At 36.8% G+C, this 26,209-nt stretch overlaps 1 protein-coding gene across 3 annotated transcripts in view; it reads left to right on the top strand.

Annotated features, from left to right (window-relative positions):
* The window catches only part of PTPN2 (protein tyrosine phosphatase non-receptor type 2), an 88,178-nt gene that overhangs the window by 56,620 nt on the left and 5,349 nt on the right, over positions 1 to 26,209 (top strand). Inside the window, exons 4-9 of one of the 3 annotated variants that reach the window (XM_029921919.1) lie at positions 163 to 261; positions 4,500 to 4,637; positions 12,210 to 12,419; positions 14,227 to 14,379; positions 20,927 to 21,108; positions 23,403 to 23,504. In XM_029921919.1, coding sequence (XP_029777779.1) covers positions 163 to 261; positions 4,500 to 4,637; positions 12,210 to 12,419; positions 14,227 to 14,379; positions 20,927 to 21,108; positions 23,403 to 23,504 — 884 coding nt within the window. Of the gene's footprint in view, positions 1 to 162; positions 262 to 4,499; positions 4,638 to 12,209; positions 12,420 to 14,226; positions 14,380 to 20,926; positions 21,109 to 23,402; positions 24,621 to 26,209 lie in introns of those variants that run through there. The other 2 variants (XM_029921918.1, XM_029921920.1) reach the window with 2 other exon arrangements.

Genomic DNA, 26,209 nt, shown 5'->3' with positions numbered 1-26,209 from the left:
TAGTACAGACTTATTTTTAAAGTGCAAATGGATTTAAAGTCATGATTTACTAATTATGATCCAATACACTGTTTCAAACTGGAAACATGCTTGAAGGAATTTTCTTTGAGCCTTGTTCCATCTCCTTTCTCTTAACCTATTTTTTCTTGTCTGGTCTTACAGGGGCCACTTCCTAATACAGGTTGCCATTTCTGGCTCATGGTTTGGCAGCAAAAGACCAAGGCAGTTGTCATGCTAAACCGAGTTGTGGAGAAGGAATCGGTGAGTAATACTTAATGTTTACAACTTGTTGTATTGCCTGTATCATTAGCTTGTATATGTTTTCATATTTCTTTTGAGATATTGATTCACTCATTAGTTTTGGCCTTGAATTGCTGAAGCCTACAGGTCAGGGTATTTCTGACCAGATCTCCAGTATGTCCTTATGCTTTCTTGCCATAAGTATTTAGGTGACAATTGCACACCACTGCCCTTCGGGATGTAAATGTCATGAAACAAATATTGACCAGTAGTGATACATAGATCTTTGGAATCCCTAGTCTTTGTTAGAATTTTTATAATTTATTGGGGCTTCTGGGTAGCTCATTCAGTTAAGCATCTGACTCTTGATTTCAGCTCAGGTAATAATCTCAGTGTGTGGGTTCGAGCCCCACATTGGGCTCCGTGCTGACAGTGCAGACCCTGCTTGGAATACTCTCTCTTCTTCGCTCTCTGCCTCTCACCTGCTCACACACTTTCTCAAAATAAATAAATATAATTTATTATTACAAATCTTGAAATTTTTGTAAAAGATTAAAGTGACAATATTTTTTAGGCCTTAAAATTTTTAATTGTTAGGTCATGAGACATATATACATTTACATGTGTAAGTATGGGAATGTATAAATTTATGAAAACTTGAGGTACGGTCTAAACAAGTGCTCATAATTAGTTAAGTCTTTAACTTTTATAGCTTTAGGTTCTTTTTCTGTCAAAGAAGCAAATTGGAAAGTATTATCAGTAAGGTCTTTTCCAGCCTTAAGATCTTGGACTGTGCTACTTCTTCAGATCCCTGATTCTTACTTTTTTCTAAATTCTAAGTTGGTGTCTTTCAATGGTGATACTAATTATTCTACTCTCTTTCTAATCTGAAATGGCAATGACATACCAGAATGTCCAGCAATGTCACCAGTTATTTTTGGTGGCTTCTTCATGGTTTCCAGTGTGACTCAAAAATTAAATGATGATGACATTATTTGAACAGTTTGAACAGTATTGCAAACTAGATGACTTAGTGGTCAACTAAGTAGAATGGAAGTTTCTTTTTATATAAGTATTCCAACAAAAACTCAAGAAGGCATGAGTTTCATCTCTCTTTTTGGAGTATAATTACTACTTAACAAGATTCAGATTTAATTATTTTGAGGAAGGTTATTTCATGGGTGGTATTACTTTGTTTATGAAGAAGCCCATAATGTCTTTTTATGGTTTTAATGGTCATTACTGGTCACCAACCATTAATTAGGGGTTATGAAATAGTGATATTTCAATTTTATCATGCCTTCTTGAGTTTTTGTTGGAATACTTATATAAAAAGAAACTTCCATTCTACTTAGTTGACCACTTTTATATAGGGAAAGCAGTTTTCAAAATAGAGTTGATTTCCTAGTGTCCTCAATAGGTGACCAGTTAGTTATTTTTGGTGTGGGGGCAGGGGCTGGAGGGGATCAATTATTATGAACTCATAGATTCAAACATATTTGACTCATTTCACTCCACTGCAGTTATTATCCTTATTAGTAGTCGAATTATTCCTCCACTGGTTGGCAAAAATCTCTTCAAGTTGGGCTCTGGGTCAGAAACCTAAGAGTCAAAAACCAAACAGTCTTTAATAATTTTCTTAGTATCTGGAATGACTGCTTGTTGCAGGCTCATGTTAAACCTCTTCTTCGTAGAGTCAGCCATTTCTCTAAGAAGGCTTGGTTTCTTTTACTTTTATTTAAAAATTCTTTTAACATTTATTTATTATTATTTTTAAGATTTTTAACATTTATTTGTTTTGAGAGACAGAGACTGAGTGCAAGTGGGGGAGGGGCAGAGAGAGAGGGAGACAAAGAATTCGAAGCTGGCTCCAGGCTCTGAGCTGACAGCACAGAGCCTGACGTGGGGCTTGAGCTCACAAACTGCAAGATCATGTCCTGAGCTGAAGTTGAACACTCAGCAGACTGAGTCACCCAAGGCTCCTCAAACATTTATTTTTGAGAGACAGAAACAGAGCACAAGCAGTGGAAGGGCAGAGAGAGGGGGAGACATAGGATCTGAAGCAGACTCCAGGCTCTGAGCTGTCAGCACAGAGCTCAGTCCGGGGCTTGAACCCATGAACCTTGAAATCATCACCTGACCCAAAGTTGGCACTTAACCAAGGGAGCCACCCAGGCGCCCCTAGCCTTGGTTTCTTTTAATGAGCAATGGTATTTCAAGATGATAATAAAAATAGGGATGTTTACTGATACTGGGCTGGTCATTGTTTTTAGAGCTTTTTGGTGAAGAGAGCTAAGAACAAAATATGTTTGTGTGTTAGATAACATACTTCAAGGGTTCATAATGATACTTTCCATTCAAATTTAGGACTGTAGGGGTTAGTTTAACCCTTTATACCTTATATCTGTTATCTTCTTTTTCCATACCATGAATCTTGCTTCTCAAAGTCACTACGGATAAAGAATATCTTATAATGACTCATTAACTTAGTTCTATATTACACACCAAAAGTACTCATAAATGGAGTATCAACTCCATCACCAAAGTAATTACTGAAGAAGTTTAAACTTTTTCCTCTCTGTTTTTTCAGTAGTACTTACCTACATTTCAGAGTATGTAACATACAATATTCTCTCTCTTACATCCCTTTTAACCTCTTAGTTCTACATGTAAATATGTATTTAATATTCATTGACAGTCTTGTAGCTGTCTCTCCTGTTGTCCTCTTGATAGCTTATTCTCTAATGGATCCTAAGGAAGGACTCATGGGCATTAGAGTTCTTGATTTCTTACCTGTCGATGACAGTTTATCTGTTGTCTAAATGCTTAAAAGTCACTTTGGCAGAATATAAAATCTTGGCTCACATTTGCTTTTCTTTGAGCAACTTAAATACGTTACTCCATTTCTTCCTGGCATTACAGATTACTGTCAAAGTCAATTGGACATCTTATTTTATTTCCTTTATAAGTCACATGATTTTGTTTTGTTTTGTTTTGCTTTGCTTTGCTTTGTTTTTACCTAGGTTACCCAAAGTATTTTTTTTCTTTAAACTCCATTAATTTTACCAAAATGTGTCTTAGTATTGGTCATTCTGGTTCAAGTTTTTCCAGGTGTGGTCTTTCAATATGTGATTTTTAAAGAAAAATGCATTGATTATATTTGTTAGTATTTACTGTTTGCTTGCTTTGGTGTTCTCCTTTGGGTCCTCCAATTATGCATGTCTTCTTTGCTTATTTTATTGTTTGTCACTTTCTCTCAAATCCTCTCTCTCTCTCCTTTTTTATTTCAGATATGTCCTCCTTTTATTGTCCAAAGACAATATCTGCTGCATTTATTCACACCTCTTTTCCTTTGAATTTAGTCTTCATTTTGGAAATGATGTGTTCTTTGATTCCTTTTTTTATTTTCTGTCTTGTATCACTTTATTTCTGAGTTGTTCTCATTCTCATTTACACTCTTTCACTTCTTGTATCATATTTAAAATATCTTTTAGCACCTTTGGAAGTACCAGCTCATAGTATTCATTTGTTTGTAGGTATTGTTACTGTTTGTGATTTGTAGCCGTTTGTGATTTGGAAAGGGAGAAATAGCCATATTTTTATAGGGTTGTTTTTCTGGTGTGTTCTTCCTAATGAAGTGGCCTTTTATCTCACCTTCATCAGTCTGCTGCTCTCATAATTTGGCTTTGGGGAAGATGCTTTTATTGTCACAAATTAGGAATTCCATCTCAGTAGTTCTGCCAAAATGTAATAACTCTAGGTAGAGGGAGCTTATCTTCTGAATCACTGCTCTGACTTAATTTTAGTAAGTAAATATACAATGTTATTTCTAGAATGAGTAGTATTTAGTAGCATATTCATAGGTATTTTTAGAAAATACTTGTAAAATAAAGCCTTTTCAGTACTGTTCAAAAAAAGATTCCTACAAGAGGTTGATTGATACTTTTGGAAATGTAAAGTGATTGCCAATATGATGTTAAACTACAGGTTTTCACGCTTTAGAAATGACAGGTTCACTTATTTTATGAACATGCCTGCCTGCTTATGGCTTTTTTAGTATAAGTTATAGGAACATTGTACAAACCTGCTTTTATAAAAATGTCAATCTTATTAAAATACATTAAGCAACAAACATAATGTAATTGTTTATAGATTTAGGTACTTGGAAAAAACGTAGCATGAATGTTTGTGGTTTGTCTTCCTTTTCCAGCTTATGTTTTCATAATGTCTGTAAAACTAATACATCTTCTTAAATTTAGGTTAAATGTGCGCAGTATTGGCCAACAAAAGACGATCGAGAGATGCTGTTTAAAGAAACAGGATTCAGTGTGAAGTTCTTGTCAGAAGATGTGAAGTCATATTATACAGTACATCTACTCCAGTTAGAAAATATCAATGTAAGACTTTTCATGCCCGAAAGATTGGTCCTTATATGCTGATTTCAGAATTATTCTTTGTCATTAGGCTTGAAGTTTGGGGCTGCACATACATTTCGGTATTATCTGTTATAGTATATAGTCATAATTGTTGTGTTTTGTGTATGTGGCAGCTCTCTGAGGATTCTTGGGAAAACCTAGAAACTAAGAATTTTAAAGTTCAGCTTGATATATGAGAATTGATGATAATTTATTAAATTTTCTTGGGGATTAAGAGAGAGAGCTTTAGAATCAGGCCAACCTGGATTCAAATCCCAGCTCTGTTGTTGAGTTTAAATGTCCCTGGGACCTGTTCCTCAACTTCCCTCATCCTTTCCTCGCCTGTGAAGCAGAGATTGTAATAACTCCCTTTCAGGGCTATCGTGGCGATCAAATGAAGATGTGTATGCAAAGCACCTGGTGTGGAATAGGTGCCCAGTAAACACTGCAGCACTTGGTACTTACAGGAATAGCAGGCTAGTCAAGAAAATAACTTACCAGGATGTTGTTCATTTGAATGATCCACCACAGAGAAATTTGAGGGAAATTTGAGGTGAAATAAGTTTAACATATGGCCTCAAGAACCTTTATTTGGATTTTTCCCAGAAGTCTAAGAATTGTTCCTTATTTCTTGGTTGAGATACGTGTGCATGGTGGATTATGAACTTGCTGCTGTCAAGCTGGGGATCAGGATGTTTCTACCCCCTTTTACCACCTACCAGTTTTGCCTTTGTGTTGTGATCAGGATAACGGGAAAATATGAAATACAAGTGATTCTGAGATGCTCTTAGGAGCTAGGAAAACTAGAAAATAGGAAAATGTTTGCCAAAAAGTAATTTCAGGAGTATATCTGTTACAGATAACTGTTAGCTGAATTAAGTAATTATCGTGATCATTGATCAAATAAAAGCTTTATAGAAAAGGGATATACAAAGTGCACTCGCACGTGCGCGCGCGCGCGCGCACACACACACACACACACACACACACACACACACACTTGTAGTTATGTAGAAATACCTTGTATAGTTGACATCTTGGAACCCCTCTGTTTTTTGCTGCCTACTCTAAGCAGAGATGCATACTGTGTGCTTAGGGCCCAGGCCCAACTTCCATAACTAAGCTTTCCTCGTGATCGCTTAGGTTATCTAAGAAGCCTCAGGGTTGGGAATCACAAGGCTTAGATTTATTTATAAATTTCCCTTACTGTAGTTATTTTGCACCAGCTGCCACATTTACATGTGTCTCAGGTTGCCCTGAGCTACATCAATAATGGTTTGATGCTAGATTGTGCAGTGCTTATTCCCAGAAACAGAACTGCTTTTCCATAAACTTCTCATACTTCTCTGACTCATCTTCTCTTGGTATTTATCCCAAGTGCCTCATCTGCTTCTGGCATTAAAATTAATTTGGATGGAGAGGGTCATAGATGTTTTTCCCTGTTTCTGAAACCTATCCTAATTAAGAGTTGATTATACCTCACATAATAAAATAGAATGACTTTTGTATTTTATCATTTTGCAAAGCACGTTTACATATATATATCACTTGACCCATATTCTTCCTATATTTTGATAGAGTAAGTATTCTTAATATCTCTATTTCATGTATTTTTTAAAAACATAAAATCCATTAGGTTATAGGATTTTTTTCCATAAAAAGATTACTCAGCTAATAAGTGACAGGTTCTAGAACTCAGATCCAAATCTCCTGACTTGTAATGACATGGGGATATGTCTAGTGAAAAATGTATGAATTGTCAAAGTAAAGGAAAACTCTTGGTTCTAAAGCATCTTTCTGGATTTGAGGCCCGCATGTGAACTGACTAACCACTGGCCAAAACTGTGTTTTAGTTGCTAGCACCTGTGAGATTTCTTATTGGCCTGGGTTCAGAGTCCACCGTAATTAATATCAATGTTATGTTTATGTCCTACTTTATAAGCCTTATTAAGAACTAGGAATGTTAGAAGAATAAAGTAGTATTTCAGTGTGAGAAGCAGAATTGCAGTTGGCTAGGTATTTCAGCTCTGGAACCAGATGGTCTGAGTTTAAATCCCAGCTCTACCAATCCTGGCTGTATGATTGTTCTCACTTACTTACCCTCTGTGCCTCAATTTCTCATCTACAGAATGAGGATAAGGAAGGACACACGTACCTCAGAAGGTTGCTATAAGGATCAAGTGAATTAATGCTGTAGTAGGCCTAAGACTCTGTCCAGGAGTCATAATCATTAGCTTTAGTTGTGTGTATCTGTACCCTTTGTAATATTATTGAGTTGGGAAGGACTGCAGGAGCAAGGGCAGTTGACAAAAACAAGTTGAGGGAGACAAATACCAAAGGACGGAGAAAGGTGATAATGTAGTAGGTAAGTGGTCGCCCACCTCACCCTGAGCTGCAGAACCAATTTGCCTCTAAAGGAGTGTGACTTAAATGTATTAACAAGTCTGAGGCCAGGGCTATTGTCTGTGCGGGCCCTGCTGTCTTAGAGACCTCTGGTCTAAGAGAGCAGTAAAGCCACACACCAGTAGCACTTCCTAGTGTCTTCATCAGAGCTAAGAGTTTGAACTTTTGCCCCTGCATAACGAGATTCCATCTCTGCATTTAAAGTGGCCCTGTTGGTTGGGGCGCCTGGATGGCTTAGTTGGTTAAGCATCCGGCTTCGGCTCGGGTCACGATCTCATGGTTCGTGGGTTCAAGCCGTGCGTCGGGCTCTGTGCTGACAGCTAGCTCAGAGCTTGGAGCCTGCTTCAGATTCTATGTCTCCCTTTCTCTCTGACCCTCCCTTGCTCACACTGTCTCTATCTCTCATAAATAAAAAACGTAAATAAATAAAGTGGCCCTGTGGCTTAAGCTACAGAGAAGGTTTTGCAGGGCTTTATAATATAGGGTAATCTAGAGTGTTTATTTGTCTTACAGGATTTTCTTTCTAGTTGCCCTTCATTATTTTCCATAATATTGTTGGCCAGCTTTATGTTTATCAAGTTCCAGGAATACTATTGTAATGCTGGCTGCCTTTTATTTCTCTGTCCCTGTAGAGTTGCCCAGAACAGGATGAGTGCCTAATTATTATGATGCTCAGCTGGGATTTGATTCAAAGTAGTTTAAACAGTTTATCCCACCTGGAAAGTCATCTTCTCTTCTCTGCCTATTTATATCCTGAACATCCTTCAGTACCAACTTGTGGCCCATTCCTTACTTAGGTCTTTCTCAACTTATCTCTGATACAGTCATTCCTGACAGCTATGATCTTCTTATACTTCTCTTCACAATTTAAATTTTACCATTTTACAGTATATATTTTTACTTTGACTCCATAACAAGGTTCTCAGCTCCCTATTAATAGAGTCCTTACCTGATAACTTTGTGCTCCCCTCTGCCATTGCACTGAGTGAGTGGTATTCTAAAACAAAGTCATGATCTTGCTACCTTGCTCTTAAAAATCCTGTTGCAGAGGGCACCTGGGTGGCTTGGTAATGCATCTGTCTTCAACTCAGGTCAGGATCTCGTGGTTCGTGGGTGCAAGCCCCTCATTGGGCTCTGTGCTGACAACTCAGAGCCTAGAGCCTGCTTCAGATTCTGTCTCCCTTCCTCTCTCTCTGCCCCTCCCCTGCTCATGCCCTGTCTCTCAAAAATGAATAAACAGTAAACAAAAATTTTTAAATCCTTCTGTGGCCAGTGCAGAAGTCCAGGGCTCAGCCCATCCTTGTCCTTCCTCCTTGTCCACATCCGTCTACTTCAGGAACTCAGGATTTGTTCTTGCTAACAGACATACACTTCTCAAATAGGTTGTTCCTTGGGGGCCCACACCTCTGTGTATTGCTTTTTCTCTCTGCTTAGAACACAAGCCCCATGCCTACCTGTTTCTGTCACTCTCCTCCTCATCTGATGAGTTCTGGTCTTCTTTCAAAATGAATTGCAGTAACTAAATCTTTCATACAGATTGTATAATGATCCTGGCAAAAATTGATGAGGGGCTGAACTAAGGCACTTAAACTGGGATACAGATATGATTAAAAAAAAAATCTGTATTTAGGAGATAGGGTGCACAAATTTTGCTACTCGTTCATGTAGAGGAGCTATTAAGTGAAATATTAAGTAACTATTTTAGAAATATTTAGAAATGTGGAGAGGTTTACAGTTGGATTGGAGCTTACTTAGGGGCTACAGTAGAGGCAATTGGTATAATTATTTCAGAAAAGGTATCTGTTAAGCATTTACCATGTGCAGGCATAGGTTGGGTACTTTATATTTAGTGTTTCATTTATTCGTCACAGTAGCCTTATGAGGTAAGTACTGTTTGTAACCATTTACAGATGACAAAATTGGGCTAATGAAAGTGTTCTGGGAACATAATCTTGGTACTTCTCTAAATACCTGAAGTGTGAAAATAATTGGGCCTAGGACCAAAGAAACTATAGAGATTTATAATAATTAGAAAATTTATAATCTCTATCTGTATAAAATAATAGTTAAACTTGAATTTGAATCGCTTTAGATAACATGCACTTAAATTGCCATAAGCCGGCTCTTCCCCATTGTCTTATACCAATTCAACTCATAGATTATCTTCCTGGTCTCCATATATAATGAATTAGATGTCCTTCTTCAAGGATAGACTTCTCCTTCAAAAACTGTACGTAAGATTTTGCCTTAAAAAGAGCAGTGAACCACTGACAGTTTTTGCAGTGTAGTGTACAGAATGCAGCATTTTACAAAGAATATTTGGCAGGCACCTGCACATGGGGATGGAGATGGGGACAGCCACCTAATGAAAGTTGCAACCAGGTGTGCATGGGGTGTGACGTCAACAGTGGGAGGGGATGGAAGAGGCCAACTGGGCTGCCCAGTAGGACTGATGTGATGTGGTAATCTGGGAGAAGAAAAGGGTGCTTCCACTAGTTTTGAAATAAGGACTTTGTCAAAAATGGTAAAGTCTGCGTGTAGAGCTTGTTTGGAATAAATATGAATTTTGTTTTAGCTCTCTAGCTTTTGGATGTCCTTTTTTCCCCTCTCATTTTTTTTCCAGCATGAAGAAGAGGGAAAAGACATCTAATCAAGCATATAAACATTTCTTTATTATCTCACTACTAAACATATGGATCTTATTGCTTCATGAAATGGTCTGTTGGGAACTGTATGATTTTTATGAGCTGTGATTTTGAATCTTGTTCTGGTAGGGGCACATTAATAAAAATTAACTTCTTAAGAAGTTCTTTAATCTGGTCCTGTTAGGGGAAAGAAAAAGACTGATTCTCAAAAATCTATTAGTGGGGAAGACTGCATCATACAAACTGTCGTGAACATTTCTGGGAACTGGCGTTGAGTATCCCAGACAGCATGGCCTGAATTTGAAAAAAATCAAGAGACTGCTAGTCTTGAGCCAAAATCATACAAGCAAAGAAAAAGGAAGCAGTTGCTGAGGATTGTGGGTTAACTATAGGTTTTGAGCCAGGAGGGGATGCAATAAGTGAGCATACAACCATGTTGGAACACTGGGTCACACCCTGAAGGGCACGGCTCACAGGAGAGCGGGGCTCTGGTGCAACCCCTCCCAGGCCTGGGAGCTGCAGCAGGTCCACACGGGACCTGGTTGAGGCTCATATGGACCAAGTCTGGGCCTGCTATGCACTGTCATCACTGCAGAGCGGCAGATGACCGCAGCAGGGCAGTTGTCAAGGAGAAAGGGGGCTAAACAGTCCCACTGAAATCTTAGACCCCGTTTAAAGTAAAATGTGACTGAGTTCTCTATGGTTCTGGGCTAGCCAGAGACCAGCCACGTTCGCCCATTCCTCTGTTGGTATTGTGTTGTTACCTGTCCATTTATGGGTTTATAAGAGGAAACGGAAGTTTAGCCTTCCTAATTTGGGGTGTTTTAAATATCTTTATTAATAAAGTAAATTCAATTCTCCCTTTTAAAAATGTATAGTAAGATACAATCTTTCTAGTGTACAGTTCTGAGTTTTGACAGTGCATTCAGTTGTGTAACACCCCTTCCCCAGCAAAGTACAGAGCAGCTCCATCACCTCCCCCCTGAGCCTTACAGTTTCTCGGGTTGCCTGTATACAGTCAGCCTCACCCCACTCCCAGCTGCTGGCACCCACTGAGCTGGTTTCTATTCCTATAATTTTGCTTTTTCCATACTGCCATATCATGTAGTATGTAGCCTGTAGAGTCCAGCTTACTCTGGAATTTTTAAAAGGAAATGATTTGAAATCTAGTAATTCCAGTGATCATTTTCATTAGTGATAGAGAAGTCTTCTAGTGCCTTCAGTATATTGAGAACTTATGGATCAGAGTATATTTGGAATTATGAAAGCTGAATGTTAAGAAAAATCAGCCACTAAAAGTATATAATTTGAAATAAAAAAAATTTCTGCACTCTATGGGACTTAGGCATCTTAATCTCTACTATAAAAAAAAAAGGAAAATTTATTTTCTGAAAAATGAAAGTTAACTTTAATTTTGAAAACTTGTACCAAAAGCACAGGGCTGTGATAATAATCTTTAGCTCTTAACCATTAAGGATATCTTGTTTTTAATGTTTCTTATATGGCTTCTCTCTCCAAAAACGTCCTAAAATGAAACTGAGAAATGGTGCAGAGACATGCTTAAGGGTTACTGCTTCGTTTACAGAAATGAAGACTAGAAGGCACTGAAGTGCTCCTTGGGCCAAAAGGCAGCTGGCAGAAGCTTAGGAACATTTTCATAATGAGTTAGTCAGAAATAAAGCTCATCAGGAATATCCAGGAAGTGAGAGTGAATGCCAGGCCGGCTTTAAGAGACAGGAAGCATTTAGCATATTGGTAAACCATTTTAGCACATCAGCAAAGTCGTATAAACAGTTTTAGGATTGGAAATTATTACCATGGGGAAAAGCAGCAATTAGAAGAGCAATTTCAATAAAAAATGTAAAGATTGTTTCTTAAAAATAATTCTTGAGTTTCTCTGAGCCTGTGTAGCAGAATCTACAAAGATAACTCATTTAATGAGAAAAATATCTGAAAACTCTTGGGAGTTCTTAAAAAGGAAACCATTAAAGAATGCAAAATTATACTGGTAGAAATTTTTTTAAATGGAAGAAAAAAGCACTCATCATGATATATGAATTAAAATACTGGCAACATGTATGGTACAGGTGAATGGCTAAGAACCCAGACTGCTGCTTCAGATTCTGGCCTGCTGTTTTCTAAATGTGTAACCTTGGGTAAATTGCTTAACCTTTGGCCTCTTCTCTCATCTGGAAAATGAGTTTTAATACGATTGTTGTATGGGTTCAGTTAATACATAAAAAGAACATGCCTGTAAAATAATGTTTTAGAAATGTTAGCTATTATTAATAAATTCCATATTCTCCTAAAGAACTCCAAACTTGTGTGAGTGATTATCAAAAACCAAACGAAAAATCATGGTACAAAAGTCCATAAGGATTAAAAGCATTACGCAAAATACGTAATCTCTCTGAAATAGTTTTCTTTCTTTCTTTCTTTCTTTTTTTTTTTTTTTGAAGAAAAGAAATTAGAACTAACTTTTCCCCCCTTGATTTTCACTTTGTAGAGTGGTGAAACCAGAACAATATCTCACTTTCATTATACTACCTGGCCAGATTTTGGAGTCCCTGAATCACCAGCTTCATTTCTCAATTTCTTATTTAAAGTGAGAGAATCTGGCTCCCTGAATCCTGAACATGGGCCTGCAGTGATCCACTGTAGTGCAGGCATTGGGCGGTCAGGCACCTTTTCTCTAGTAGATACCTGTCTTGTTCTGGTAAGTGCTTCTTATGATCTAATTTTAGTCTTGTTTAATTTTTACTGTTTCCACTGGCAGAAGTGAGCTCTAATGCCACTATCCCAGAACTGTGATTTTCAAACCTAGACTTCTGCCTTCCTTTCAGAAAAACCTAAACAAATCTCATTTATACCCTTTGAACTGCCTCTTGTGAGTGGTGGGACTGTGTCCAAGGTGATTCTAGAGATCTCCCAGAAGACTTTTGTTGTTTTTTTTCCTGGTAGCTTTATGTTACAGAAACAGTAAGCCTCCCCCTTCCTTGTTTTTCAAATATAAATTGATATGTAATATTGAATTCCTTCCTCCTCAGACAAGCACTTCATTTCTCTTGCCTGAGTTTCCTTCTTTACAAACTAAGAATAATGACACTGTTTTCCTCACAGGGTTGCTGTGAGGATTAAACAAATTAGTACATGTAGAACACTTCAAAGAGTGTCTGGTATTTCGTGAGCACTCAATAGATATTAGTACTGTTATTCCCCGGAGACTGATGAGTGCCCCCAAGGGCTGTACTCTCTCGCCAGCCCATTCCCAGCCCCAACCTGGATATAGGACATTTTTTTTTAAATGTCGATGTTTCCTTACTTGGGATAGAGGACGCATCTAGAGTATAGGCATAGTTGAGTCTTAATACACCTACCATATTACTTTACCACTCTGCCTATGTGTAATATACCTTAACCAAAAACTGGATTGTTATGTGGCACCTGGCTAGCTCAGTCAATAGAGCATGCAACTCTTAATCTTGAGGGTCATGAGTTTAAGCCCCATGTTGGGCATAGAGCATACTTGATTAAAAATAAAAAAATAAATTTTTAAAAAGATGTTTATGTAGTTGTTTTTTTTTTGGGTTTTTTTTTTTTGTTTGTTTGTTTGTTTTTGAGAGACAGATGGAGACAGCGCGATTAGGGGAGGGTCGGAGAGAGAGGGAGATACAGAATTCGAAGCAGGCTCCAGGCTCTGAGCTAGCTGTCAGCACAGAGCCTGACACGGGGCTCAAACCCACAAACTGTGAGATCATGACCTGAGCCAAAGCTGGACACTCAACCGACTGAGCCACCCAGGTGCCCCTTAGAAAGATCTTTGGAAGAAAGCTAGATTGTTACATGAAAGTGAACTTTGACATGTTTAAAAATTCTGGTGTCTCTTCAGTTAATGGTGAATATTAAAAACTGGATTGTGTGTTTGTGCCTGTTTCCTGCCAAACATAACTTCCACTTTTTTCTTTTTCATTTGGGTTAAGGAGTATGGTGTTTATAATACCAGATCTGTAGTCCAGTGCTGGCGCAGCAACTCAGCAGTGTCATAGTGCATCTAGGCTCTTTCTATCTTCTCCACCGTCTGAAGGTGGCTGCTGGACACAGACATGAAGGCAGAAGGGCACTGGGGAAAAAAAATTATTTCTGCCAAGACCTTTAAAAAAAAAAAAAAAAGAAAGAAGACCACTAATCTCAGTGGATTTATCTTTACATTAAGCCAGAACAGGCCATAGATCGTCCCTTACACAAACACTGGCCAAACTGAATGAAGATTACTGTGATTGGTTTGGAATCAGCTGTATATCAACTAAAGGGCTCCACCTACTGCTTGAACAGTTGAGGAGTGGGGGTGATGGTGGATTGGGGTGCCTGCTTTGTACAGAAAGAGTTACAGCTGCGGTGCTAACTTCCTGTTCTTGGGGGGCACACACTGCTCATCGTAAAGCGCTTAGCAGCCATCCTGTACTGCTTCTCTTCCCTAGACTCTTCACAACAGAAGGCTTGAATAATTTTTACCTTTCTTGCAGATGGAAAAAGGAGATGATATTAACATTAAACAACTGTTACTGAATATGAGAAAATATCGAATGGGACTTATTCAGACACCAGACCAACTCAGATTTTCATATATGACTATAATAGAAGGAGCAAAATTTATAAAGGGAGATTCAAATATACAGGTAAACTTTTTTAGGGGAAAAATAATACCTGTGTATTATATATGATTAGCATCAAATAACTGCACTCTGTTTAAGCACGTGTTTTCTCCCTTCTTTCCAAAAAGCATATTTACATTCACGTGCTGAATCCAGCTGGCCATCTTAAAACGAAAATTTAAGTTCACTGTCTCATATATACCTCAGCCTCATGTTAAATCCTTTCTGTTACTCAAAAGCCCCAGTGGGAATGAAATTTCATTAAAGAAAGTAAAATGTTCATGTAAGGAGTTCATGTAAATACTTAAGCATTTAAGTATTAAACCAGGAAATGTTGGTACTTTCAGCTCATTAAAAACTTGAACTGTGATTATAGAATACTTAGTTTATATAATAGATACTTAATTTTATAACAGTGAGCAACTTGAGTACTTATGGCAGACATAATGAACTTCCAGTAGAAAGTTATTTTTCTCTGGGTTGCTGGCTGTACACTCATGAAGATATTTTTATCCAAGTTTGCAGAAATTAAGTTCAAAGATTGATATCAGAAATCTGTATAATGTACTAACATAAAATGTGAAATAGAAACAAATAACAATGGACCCTCATTTCTTGTCTGATATGATCACATAGTATTGAACATAAGTAGATAGACTCTGTATATTTCTCTTATAAACACATGCTTGCTCTTTTATTTCTGTGATTACTAGCCAAGACAGGAATATTCTGAATAAACCACCTTTTATAACTCTGATCACACCGTCTGTCATACTGGAATTAAATATAAGTGTCATGTAGATTTCAGAGACATTAAAATATTCTTAAGCAATTCTGTTCATCAGCTAACTTTTCTCATCTTCAGTATTATTGTAACTATTCAAGACAAACTATTATCAGTAAGATTTTTAAAGTTTAATTAAAATCTTGCCATTTGCAATAACATGGATGAGCTAGAGTATAATGCTAAGCGAAATGCCAAAGACAATTACCATGTGATTTCATTCGTATGTGGAATTTAATAAACAAAACAAACAAGCAAAGGGAAATAGAGAGAGAGGCAAACTGAGAAAGAGACTCTTAACTATAGAGAACAAACTGATGGTTACCAGAAGGGAAGTGGGTGGGGAAGTGGGTTAAATAGGTGATGGAGATTAGGAAGTGCACTTGTGTTGATGAGCATAGGGTGATATATGGAATTGTTGAATTACTAAATTGTATACCTAAAACTAATATAACAATGCATGTTAACTGGAATTTAAAAAAAAACAACTTAAAATATAAAATGAAGAAAGAAGAGAATAAAGTTTCATTTAAAAGTTTTTTTCAAATCCTCATATAGCATTAAAGAATAATTTTTAATAAAGAGAAATATGGTATCAGTCTATAAAATACATGCTTAGGTCAACAAAACATGAGACCCTTCTTCAGAAGTCAGACTTTGGGAACGTTGGGTTTGCTTGGCAGTGAACAGTGATTCAAAAGTAAAAGTTATCTCAAATATTTAAGATCGGGAAAATGTCTCTTTTTTATCCCAGTGAACTTCTCTGTAGTTTAAATTTGGAGTTTAAAAAAGTTAAATAGTTATACCAAACTTTTTGCACACTCTTGTGTCTTCCCTAGTTTTTCACTGTTCATTTCCTGGATCTTCTTAACACACTAATTATAGGGGCAGGGTGCATCTTTTGGATAGTATCCCTCCCTCCACTTTCAAAGTTTTTCAAGTTTCTTTAGTTTTAGGATATATACACACTTCCTTTGGGAATCTTTTTCACTACAGAGATGAATTTTATGAACATACTTTTTTGTGATCTTTACTATTATGACAGTGTAGTTTGTGGCTTGGGAGAGTTTTTTCTGTTCCAATTTATCTAGGATGGTGTAGCCATTAGAGTCTCCATTTAGCTTCATTAGCACTTCATACAAACCCAAGGCATTCTCTGCCCCTTCTTCAGGTGAGACATTGGAAATATCTCTCTGTGTTTTTCAGGTACTAAGGATCAGAAAAACCTGTTACCCATTTGGAGGGGTCAGTTTCCACAGAAATGATTTTAAAGTTCCTGTAATTTATGTGGAGCTGTAATTTTTTAATTATAAGGATAATTAATCTATATATGTATTTTAATGAGTAAATATATATGGATTTGTTTATTTTTACATATTTTTCTCTGCCTGGAACTTTGCTATCAAATACTATAGCCATTAACCACTTGTGTTATTGAGTACTTAAAATATGGCTAGTTGGAATCAAGATCTGCTTAAATATAAAATACATACCAGATTTTGAAGATTAAGTACAGGGAGGAAAAAGTATAAAATATCTCAATAATTTAAGAAATGTTGATTATATGTTCTGTACAGGGAGGAAAAAGTATAAAATATCTCAATAATTTAAGAAATGTTGATTATATGTTCTGGGTGGCTCATTTGGTTAAGTGTCCAACTCTAGATTTTGGCTCAGGTCATGATATCAAAGCTTGGGAGTTTGAGCCCTGTATTGGCTCCACTGACAGTGTGGAGCCTGCTTGGGAATCTCTCTCTCCCTCTCTCTGCCCCTCCCTTGCTCTCTGTCTCTCAAAGTATATTAAAAAACCACTTTAAAATATTGATTATATGTTCAAATGATGGTAGTTTTTATATTGGGTTAAATAAAAAATTTTTTAAATTCATCTTTTTTTAACACAACTACTAGATATTTGAAAATTGTAAATATCGCTATATTATATTTCACTGGACAGTGCTGTTCTAGAACCTTAGCTTAGAATAAAAATGTAAGAGAAGGAAAGTTCCCTGAAATCCTAAATTATAAGATCTAAAGTTAATGTAGAAACCCCAAACTGAATTAATTTAACTGTTATCCAAAGAACTATCTCTTTTGACATATAAGGATATGATAGCCAGTTTATAAAAAGATTCTTCTTTTGCTCCATATGTCTACCTCCTCCTCCTTACCTCTGAATTTTGGGGAAAGTTAATATTTGTAAGAAGAAAGAAGGAAGATTCTTCCTGTGTGAGTGTAGTGGCCAGGGATGTGGGAGGGTGACACTTCCTGGCCTGTGTCCCCCCAGAGAACTGTCTGTTCAGCAGCATCCAAACTGTATTTCTGAGTCTCCAGTATTTTTTCCTAAAGGAGACATCTGTCTTCACCTTCAGTCTTAATTCAGATCTGTATTATGTGAGTGGTATTTTCATTATTGGATACGGTTTTATGTTAGTCTTCCTCTGAAGATTTCTGACATAGGTGGATATAAAGTGATTTAGGACCTGTCCGAGGAAAGAAAAGCTGTTAATATACACATCTAAGGCGATTGTTTCTGAAATCAGTAAGTACATGCCATGTGATTATAATCATATAGCATGTGTTTATTTTTGGAAATTTCCAATGACTTTGACCTACATAGATAAATACAGATAAGTTCTAGTTGTCTCTAAAACTGTATCATTTACCTTACATCTTCCCTGGCACAAGACTAGGCATAAAAACACATTGTAGTTCCTGGTGTTAACACTTAGTAGCATCCTCCCAGTATCCACAATGACAGCAAACCTCACAGAGTAAAATATCCAGATTGGCAATTCAGAATTGATCTTGTAAGATCTCTAGTTGGTAATTTGACACTACTAATAAAGCAAATGATTTATTTTTAACAGATTACAGTGGGTTTCAAATTCAACTGCTCTCTCTAGTGGCTTTCTTCAGTGAGAGATGGGTGGGGTGGGGTTGCAAGCGCTGTGCAGGGTGATGTGCAGGCAGCACATGATGTGCAGGGTGTGGTTCAACGTGAGTGTAGGATTAGAAAGGAAGATGAGAAATTCTCAGTTCAGATAAACTGTGCTCCAGGCCTTCAGATGAGAGCTTGAATGAAGTTGTAGCTGAGTGCAGTATTCCTTCCTTCCTTGGCTTCACCAAGGCAGTGGCAGTGACAAACCAAGGCAGGTGATTCTGGAATGCCTGCTTGCTTGTGGGTCACAGGGAAGGCAAAGTTGAGTGAGTTTGCTGCCCAGAGACATGGCAAAATGACATTTTCTTTAAAAATTCGCTAGCATTAAATATCTCGTTTCCTCTACTCCCATTCCCTTTTCCTGAGTCCTTTTCATGTTGATGGATTCTGAAATTTGTTGCATCTTCTGGGAAGTGGTCCAGTAAGACTTGATTTTTGTCATTGTCTTGTTTATTGACACTGTTTTGTCTCAAGCATAAGGCCAACTTCTCATAACGTGGTTCCCCAATGAAGAATTGATATTTAAAAAAATAATTTGAACAACTTAATTCTGGAGACAATTTCTCATTTTTAATGGGTACTTTCTTAAACTATCTGGTTTAAGAAATTGATGAGTATCTGAAATTGATCAACTTTTCAGAAGTGCAGTTAATGATGAGGGATTATGGCCTTAAAATCTAGACGTGCTGTTCATTATCTGTGTAGCCTGGGCAGTTTACTTCTTTCCAATCCACCTCATCAGTGGTAACACTTCCCTCCTGAGGTTCTTCGGAGGAGTAAGAGCTGGTGAAGTTGAAGCATTAGGTCAGTGTATGTGTAGTAAGTGCCTGAGAAGTTTCTCTGCATGCATCTTCAATATACAAAATGCTGTCTGGACTCAGTAACAAAAATGTAAAATGGGAAGAAAGAAACCTGACATAGTCATATGAAGTGAAAACATCTTACTCTTAGGGCACCTGGGTGGCTCAGTCAGTTAAGTGTCCTATTCTTGGTTTCAGCTCAGGTCATGATCTGATGGTTTTGTGGGATCTGATGGCTTGAGATTCTCTCAATCTCTTCCCGTCTCTCCCTCTCTCTCCCTTCTCCCTCTCTCCCTCCCCTACTTGTATTGTCTCTGTCTCTCTCAAAATAAATAAACTTCAAAAAAACATGTCTTACTCTTATGTTCCCTTATAGCAGTTTCTCAAATATTGGTAAAACACTCTTTCTGGACGTGGCTTACATCCAATTAGGTCCTTGCTTGGGAGAGGTTCCATTCCATTATTTCTCATAGAAGTTCAGAGACTTCTTTCCTTGATGTCTACTATCTTTCTGGCCTCATTCTCTCAGGATCAAGCTCTACATGTTTTTCATCTTCGTAGTCAGATTGTACCAAATTGTACTACTCCCTGTCCTCCAAATGTAGCAGATTACAAAATTTTACATTCTCTAAGTGTTTTTGTAAATCTACTTTTAGAAAGAGGCACATTAATTGTGCGTCTTAATAAAATAGCTATATATGGGAAAGGTGGAGTGTGGTAAAATGCCTTTTTCCTTTTTAAATCCTCTGTTGTAGGGTAATGAAACAAGTTTGAAACTAATTTATTAGAGTCTCAGGGAATTTTCCAGGGATTTAAAAAAAAATCTGAATATATATATATAAGCATTGTTTTAACCATGCCGTTTTTTTTTTTACCAAAGCAACTCCAGAGAAAGAACGTATCCTTAAGTTCCAGACAAGTATAAATTATAGTGTTACATCTCTGTTCAAGAACATTAGCATCCTTAGGCAATAGGTTACAGAGTCTCTTATTCATTAGATTCTAGACCCCATGCTTCTGTAATAGGATCTTCTAAGAGGGCCACCCCTGTCCATACCAAGTTATTTTGCACCAGTGTCAGAGTCACAGATCATCAAAACCATTGGCTCTCACTGCCACCTAGTCTTGTCATTGGCAGAGGGATGGATGGTTGTGTTCCTAGTTCACAGCCCTTGAAGTACTTGAGAGGTCCCCATGCTGAGGTTATGCTTGCCTTCTCCCTGTCTGGCTGCACTTTGTCACTGCCTTCATCTTCCAGGTGCCCAGATACACTTTGCACCTCTTCCTGTCTTACAAGGGATGGTGGCATTGAGGGCAAAGGAATCTAACATTTGCCATACATGGTGCTTGGCATGTTGTCCCATTAATCACACCAGGCTCCCGTGGTAGGTGATGACAGCCTGTTTCATAGATGAAGGAAATGGAATTTATCTCCGTCTTGGCCTAAATCCTTCCTCCTCTATATAAAGTCCAGGCATGCTAGCAGAATTTTTTCTAACTTGGTGGTAGGCTTGCTACCTGAATCTACTAGCGTACGTAGTAGGAAAAAGCCAAATTGAAGTCCTCTGGCATCAGAGAGACCTCCTGAAGATCTCACTGTTGTTTCTCCATTAGACTGCACCATGGCAAGGAGCTAGGAGATGCTAGATTGCATTCCAGTTCCATCTGGGTCACTGTTTCCAGTGTTAACATACCGGTGGGTTAGGAGTCTGGCAGAATCTGGCTTTGGCTAAAATCTTCCTATGATTCATAGTTTGGTGAGGTCCTGGTATAGTTTGTCTCCAATAGGTTAAAATCCACTAAATTTCACTGAGATTCAGCTGTATAGTGATTTACATAAATATTAAGTGCTTTATTTTTTTTTAATTTTGAACTTAACCATCTACAAGGGGTTTTGGCAAAGCAGCTTTTTTTTTTTCATTCGTCTGTTAGCATCACAGGGTTTTCTTAAGCTGAATCTAGAATTTCAATTCATATGTATACTTCTTGTTTAAAGAAAACTACAATTTTAGCGTTTGAATTTATTTTTCATTTCTCTTCCCTCCCTAGAAACGGTGGAAAGAACTCTCTAAGGAAGACTTATGTCCTGCTTTTGATCATTCACCAACCAAAATAATGACTGAAAAATACAATGGGAATAGGATAGGCCTAGAAGAAGAAAAACTGACAGGTGACAGATACACAGGACTACCCTCTAAAACGCAGGATACCATGGAGGAGAACAGCGAGAGGTAAGCTGATGGCAATAACATGCTTGAAAAGAGGAGACTTTTTTTATTTTAATAAATTCAGTGGATATGAACTAATATAGGCTTTTTATTTATTAAATCAATGTAGCTATTCATTTATTTATTACCTAAGGGTATTTGAGTAGTATATGATGACGTCATTGATCTCAAAGAGCTTCAGCCCTAGTAAGAAGCCAGTACTGATAGATAGAAACCAGTTGGAAAATGGTTTAACTCAATATTAACTTGACTGCTAAAGCTAATATAATTAGATGCTAAAACCTATAATATATAGAAAATAAGTTGTACAAATACCTGCCATTTGTACAAGTATTAGTGTTCTTATGGTTGTAATGAAATTGATAGTGTGCCTTTAATGAAATGATAAAATATTTAAATGGATATTTAAACATCATTCCATTATTAGAAAGGGAAAATTCTTTTTTTAAAAAAATTAACAAAATGCCCTTTTATACTTTTTGAGTTTTGAATCCATGTGAATCTGTAAATGATTTCAGTTTTTAAATTAAACATTTACATTTCTAAGGCTTTAATGATCTCTCACCCGTTAGGAAGCTGGTATCCTGAGGTATGAGTGAAAGAGCTTGTTCATTTCCCCTCTTGATCTGTCCATGTTGTTCTCTCCCTTCTTTTTGTCAAATAGCTTTTTATTGTGGAAGATTTCATGTTGTAGTCCTATTTGTTACATTGGGATGTTGGGGCGCCATGAAAATTATTGAGTTTTCCTGTATTTTATAGTAGCTTCACTTCTGTATTTCACCAGTATAAAAATTACCTGAAATCTTATGAAAGGTAACATTACAATAAATACATAGTATATGTATTATGTATTATACTGAAGAGTTTAGTGACTTAGCAGTGTTACTCCTTATTTATAGCTCTAGTGGTTTTAGGCTAAAGTTAGAGCATTAAGTTGCTTATGTATTCCTTTCACTTTAATACTTTTAAATCAAGAGATCATATTGTCTTAAATTACCTTATCTTTATCAGTAAAAATTCTCAGGTTCCTAATGTTTTGGCTAGTACCATGTGCAGAATTAAATGGAACACAGGTTGGTGATTAAAATCAGTATCCTTGGTATTTCAGACGTGTTGATTTTTAATCTTTCCCAAAGAGAAAACCACAAAGGAGCTATAGAGTGATTGCAGAGGTGGTTTTATTGGGAAAAGGGGAGGTGGTTTGTGCATGCGTAATCACCCCCGAGGATAGAGCAGACCAGGTCAGGCTTGAAAACAGGCAGGGCCCCAGTAGGAAAGTAAGGATTGTGAGCAGAGAGGACTAATTGAGGGAGCAAGGTTGTAGAAAAGTAAAAGAGCATAAAATAAAGATTGCCATGAAAAATTGTTTTGTTCAATCCTAATAAATTTTAACACTGATCTTATAGCTTTGCATAAGGGAGGCTAATAAAATAAATCAAGATCTTATTAAAGGAGTTTTAGTTTCAAGGGAATAGAACACAAAATTTCTTTTCTTTCATTTTCATTATTAAATATGTCAATTTTTTCATATTGAAGGTCACATTCCTATAGTCATGAAATCAATTTAGTGAGTTGTAAAAAAAAAAAAAGCATTTTTTAAATAATAGAATACAATAAAGTAGAAATCAGAGTTTAAATTAGAGAATAAAAGAGATCAGAGTGTCACAGATAATTATTAAGTATTTTAACATCTTTACCTAATATATAAATTCTATATATTGGCATATATATTGTATCCATGTAAAAATGTGTCTGTATGTGAGGCTACTTTGTTGTGATGGTAAGATATTTCTTTCTCTTGAAGTTTAAAAGCCAGTGTTCTCAATTATAGTGCAACCCATAAACCCAGGTCACTGAGTGGAGAACAATTTGGGTAAATGAAAAGTCAGTTCACTTGAATCCTTCTCCTGTGTGTTTGCATAGCGTGAAGTATGTCTGTCAAGACATGTATTGGTAGTGGCCTGTTGTGGATGCACTTACCTCTTCCGGCTGCTTAGCAAGAAAGCAAGCTGATGGCCTTCAGCTCACATTTCAATAAAAGAAAGCACCATACTTATTTTCAGGTCCTGCTAAAAGCATTTATTAATAGAAAATTGTACCAGAAATTGTTGAATTATTAGAGTACGTCTTTGGACCACTTAGAATATTGAAAATCCTCCCCTTTTTTCATTCCAGTGTTTTAATGTAAAGTTTAAAAATGTGGGGCTTGGGAGGTGGGTATTTGGGCTCATGTCCTCTGCATTAGAGTAATTAAGTCTACCATGCACTTCCTTTTATTTGTTTTTATTTATTCCTAGCGTTCTACGGAAACGTATTCGAGAGGACAGAAAAGCTAACACGGCTCAGAAGGTGCAGCAGATGAAACAGAGGCTAAATGAGACTGAACGAAAAAGGAAAAGGTGGTTATATTGGCAACCTATTCTCACTAAGATGGGGTTTGTGTCAGTCATTTTGGTGGGCGCTTTTGTTGGCTGGACACTGTTGTTGCAGCAGAATGTCCTATAAATAACAACTCTGCCCTGCAAGCCCCCGCACTCTAGCTGACAGTGTTGCGTTAGTCACAAGGGTTTGTCTGTTAGCAAATCCTCACACCCCAGAAACGGTGCGGTAGAATAGACACCAACCAGATATTCAGTCCCCAGCCCAACATCTCAGGACACTGTCCCCAAACTGTAAACAGCTATCCGAAATAAAGACTTGAATGCTTGTTGAAAACTGGTACATTTTGCAACTGTATTCATACATGTTCAGCATAATATTTCACCTGACCAGATTGAGAAATCCTCAAAACAAGGATTTGTTTTTAGAGGCTATCTGGATTTTAACCTGCACTTGATAACAAGCAATAAATATTGTGGTTTTTATCTACATTATTACTGGAAAGAAAATGACCTTTAAATAATGCGTGTAATGTATAATGTGCTGTTGACATGGGCATCAACGTTTTATATTCTTAACCATTTCAGGGTAAATATATTTTATAAGTATTTAATCTTACTTTTGTAGTTAAATGTACTTTTAAAAAACTCAATATGCAAAATCTGTTAACATAAAAAAATAAATTGTATGTTGATTCAATTGTACTGGAAACATTTTCCTAGCAAGAAGTTTGATATGAGCAGTTAGAACTACTCTGAATAAGCACTTTTTACTATATATTTGCATTTCTTTTATGTTTCACAGTTTTCCCAAATTTAGAAAGAGAAAGAAACAAAAATTTCCCCTAACAATATCTTTGAAGGTAAATTCTCCTTGCTGGCATAGTCAGGTAACATTTGGTCTCAAGACTTTGTAAAGAAATTGGTTTCTGTAAAGCCCGTGGTGGATACTGTTTATTTTTCATGAACATTTCAATGTAATTACCCTAATTTATAATTGGGGTAAACCATGATGTAGGTAATAAAAATAAGGAGCAGCATTTTATTATTATCCACAATTTCAGTTTACAGAAGTTTTGAAGTAAAATTTTTTCAAGTTCTTTCTACTTCAATAAATAGTATGATGATGTACAAACCTGACCTTGTCCCTTTAACTTCTTAATGGGTATTTTTAAAGCATATTGTCTGATGAATCTAACTGCTCACTTGAGTGCTAGCCTTCTTCATATCCCAGCGTTCCATTCAGGGTTTAACTTGTTTAACTTCAACTTTAAGTAGTTGTTATAAATTTAATTGCTGATAGAATAAAATCAGATTATTTCACTGGTTTTCAAACTATGCTCATTGGGTTTCTGAGGGGTCTCCCAGAGGTGATTGGAAGGACTCCAAGCTACCAGCCTTTACTGTCACCCAGAGCATGACTATATAAGATTGCTGCATGAGGTTTAATTATTTTAAGGGGACAGTTAAAATCTTAAAAACAGTTTGAAAACCACTGGTATAGATAGGTATTTTGAACTGACTTGAGTAGCCTTCTTGAATGTGTTAAATTGTGCTGAAAGTCTGAAAACAGGATGTAGGTGGTGCTACATATGAAATAAGATTTGCGTAACTTGTGCCTGTGTCCTAATTCAGTATTACTGTCTTGTAACCTTTAAATGGAGAGGAGGTAAGAGGGACATTTTTTTTTTTTTTATGTCTGTCTGCATTAAACCTGTGTTCAGGTACTGGGACCTGTCATTATTGGTTTAAAACCTTTCTCATTTGCCTTGGTTTATATTTGCTAAAATACAGTATATTACTCTGCAAGTATGGTTAGATCACACTGAAATTCCAATTGAAAGTAGCCTTGCCTTAAACAAAAAGGTAAAGACTTCTTACAAATACTGATAATGATGCCCGTTTGCAGGGTAAATGTGCTTCCCTGGACTCGGGATTTTAGCTTTGCTTTTTGTCTGCTTTCTTTCCTTCTGAGTGGTGTTTGTTGTAATGTATCTGACAATCATATTCAGTGTAGTAAACATTTGTGTGAGTTTCCACAGGGGTTAGTCATCTCTCCTCCTTTCAAGCAGATCCTGAAGGATAATGTGTTAATTTTTTTCCGGTAATAATAATTTTGGTGGATTCCATGTACTAATTATTAACATTACATGGCAATGTGTGTGGTACCCAAGGTCGTCATCCTGGCCCCTTATTGAAAGAGGCATGGTTGTCAGAGGCTCTTGCCTACTTGGGTAACAGCCAGGCAACAGAGTTAGCAACCGCGGTAGGTTCTACATTTTACAAAATTTGTGTGTCCTTAGGTCTTTCTAATAGTTTCTAATTATAACAGATTTTAAAAGTTAGTTGTATAATTTGACTTTAATGAGGTAGTAGTATTTTTTGGAATACGTTAAAGAAGAAAAAAAGATTTTTTAAAAAGCCAGAGGCTGTATCATTTTTAAGAAAGGATATTTACATTAATAGTGCATTTGTGTTCATATGTGTCCCTGCCGATAAACGGACAGCACTCTGATTTAAAGCCATCTTCTCTGGCTATACCAGCTGGTCACATATTTGTTTCCAAGTGTAGCTAAGTATTTTATGCTGGCCTTTTAGCAGTTTTTATCTGTGCTTACATGTATATAACATGTAAAAATATAATTATTTTTAGTTTATTATATAAAGTAATACCTTTTCCTGAATACTTAGAGGGTTAAAAAAAAAAAGTAACACGTAAATGTGTA

The sequence above is a fragment of the Suricata suricatta genome, chromosome 14 (assembly GCF_006229205.1).
Source record: "Suricata suricatta isolate VVHF042 chromosome 14, meerkat_22Aug2017_6uvM2_HiC, whole genome shotgun sequence".
Taxonomy (NCBI): domain Eukaryota; kingdom Metazoa; phylum Chordata; class Mammalia; order Carnivora; family Herpestidae; genus Suricata; species Suricata suricatta.
This window is presented reverse-complemented; position numbering and strand designations above follow the sequence as displayed.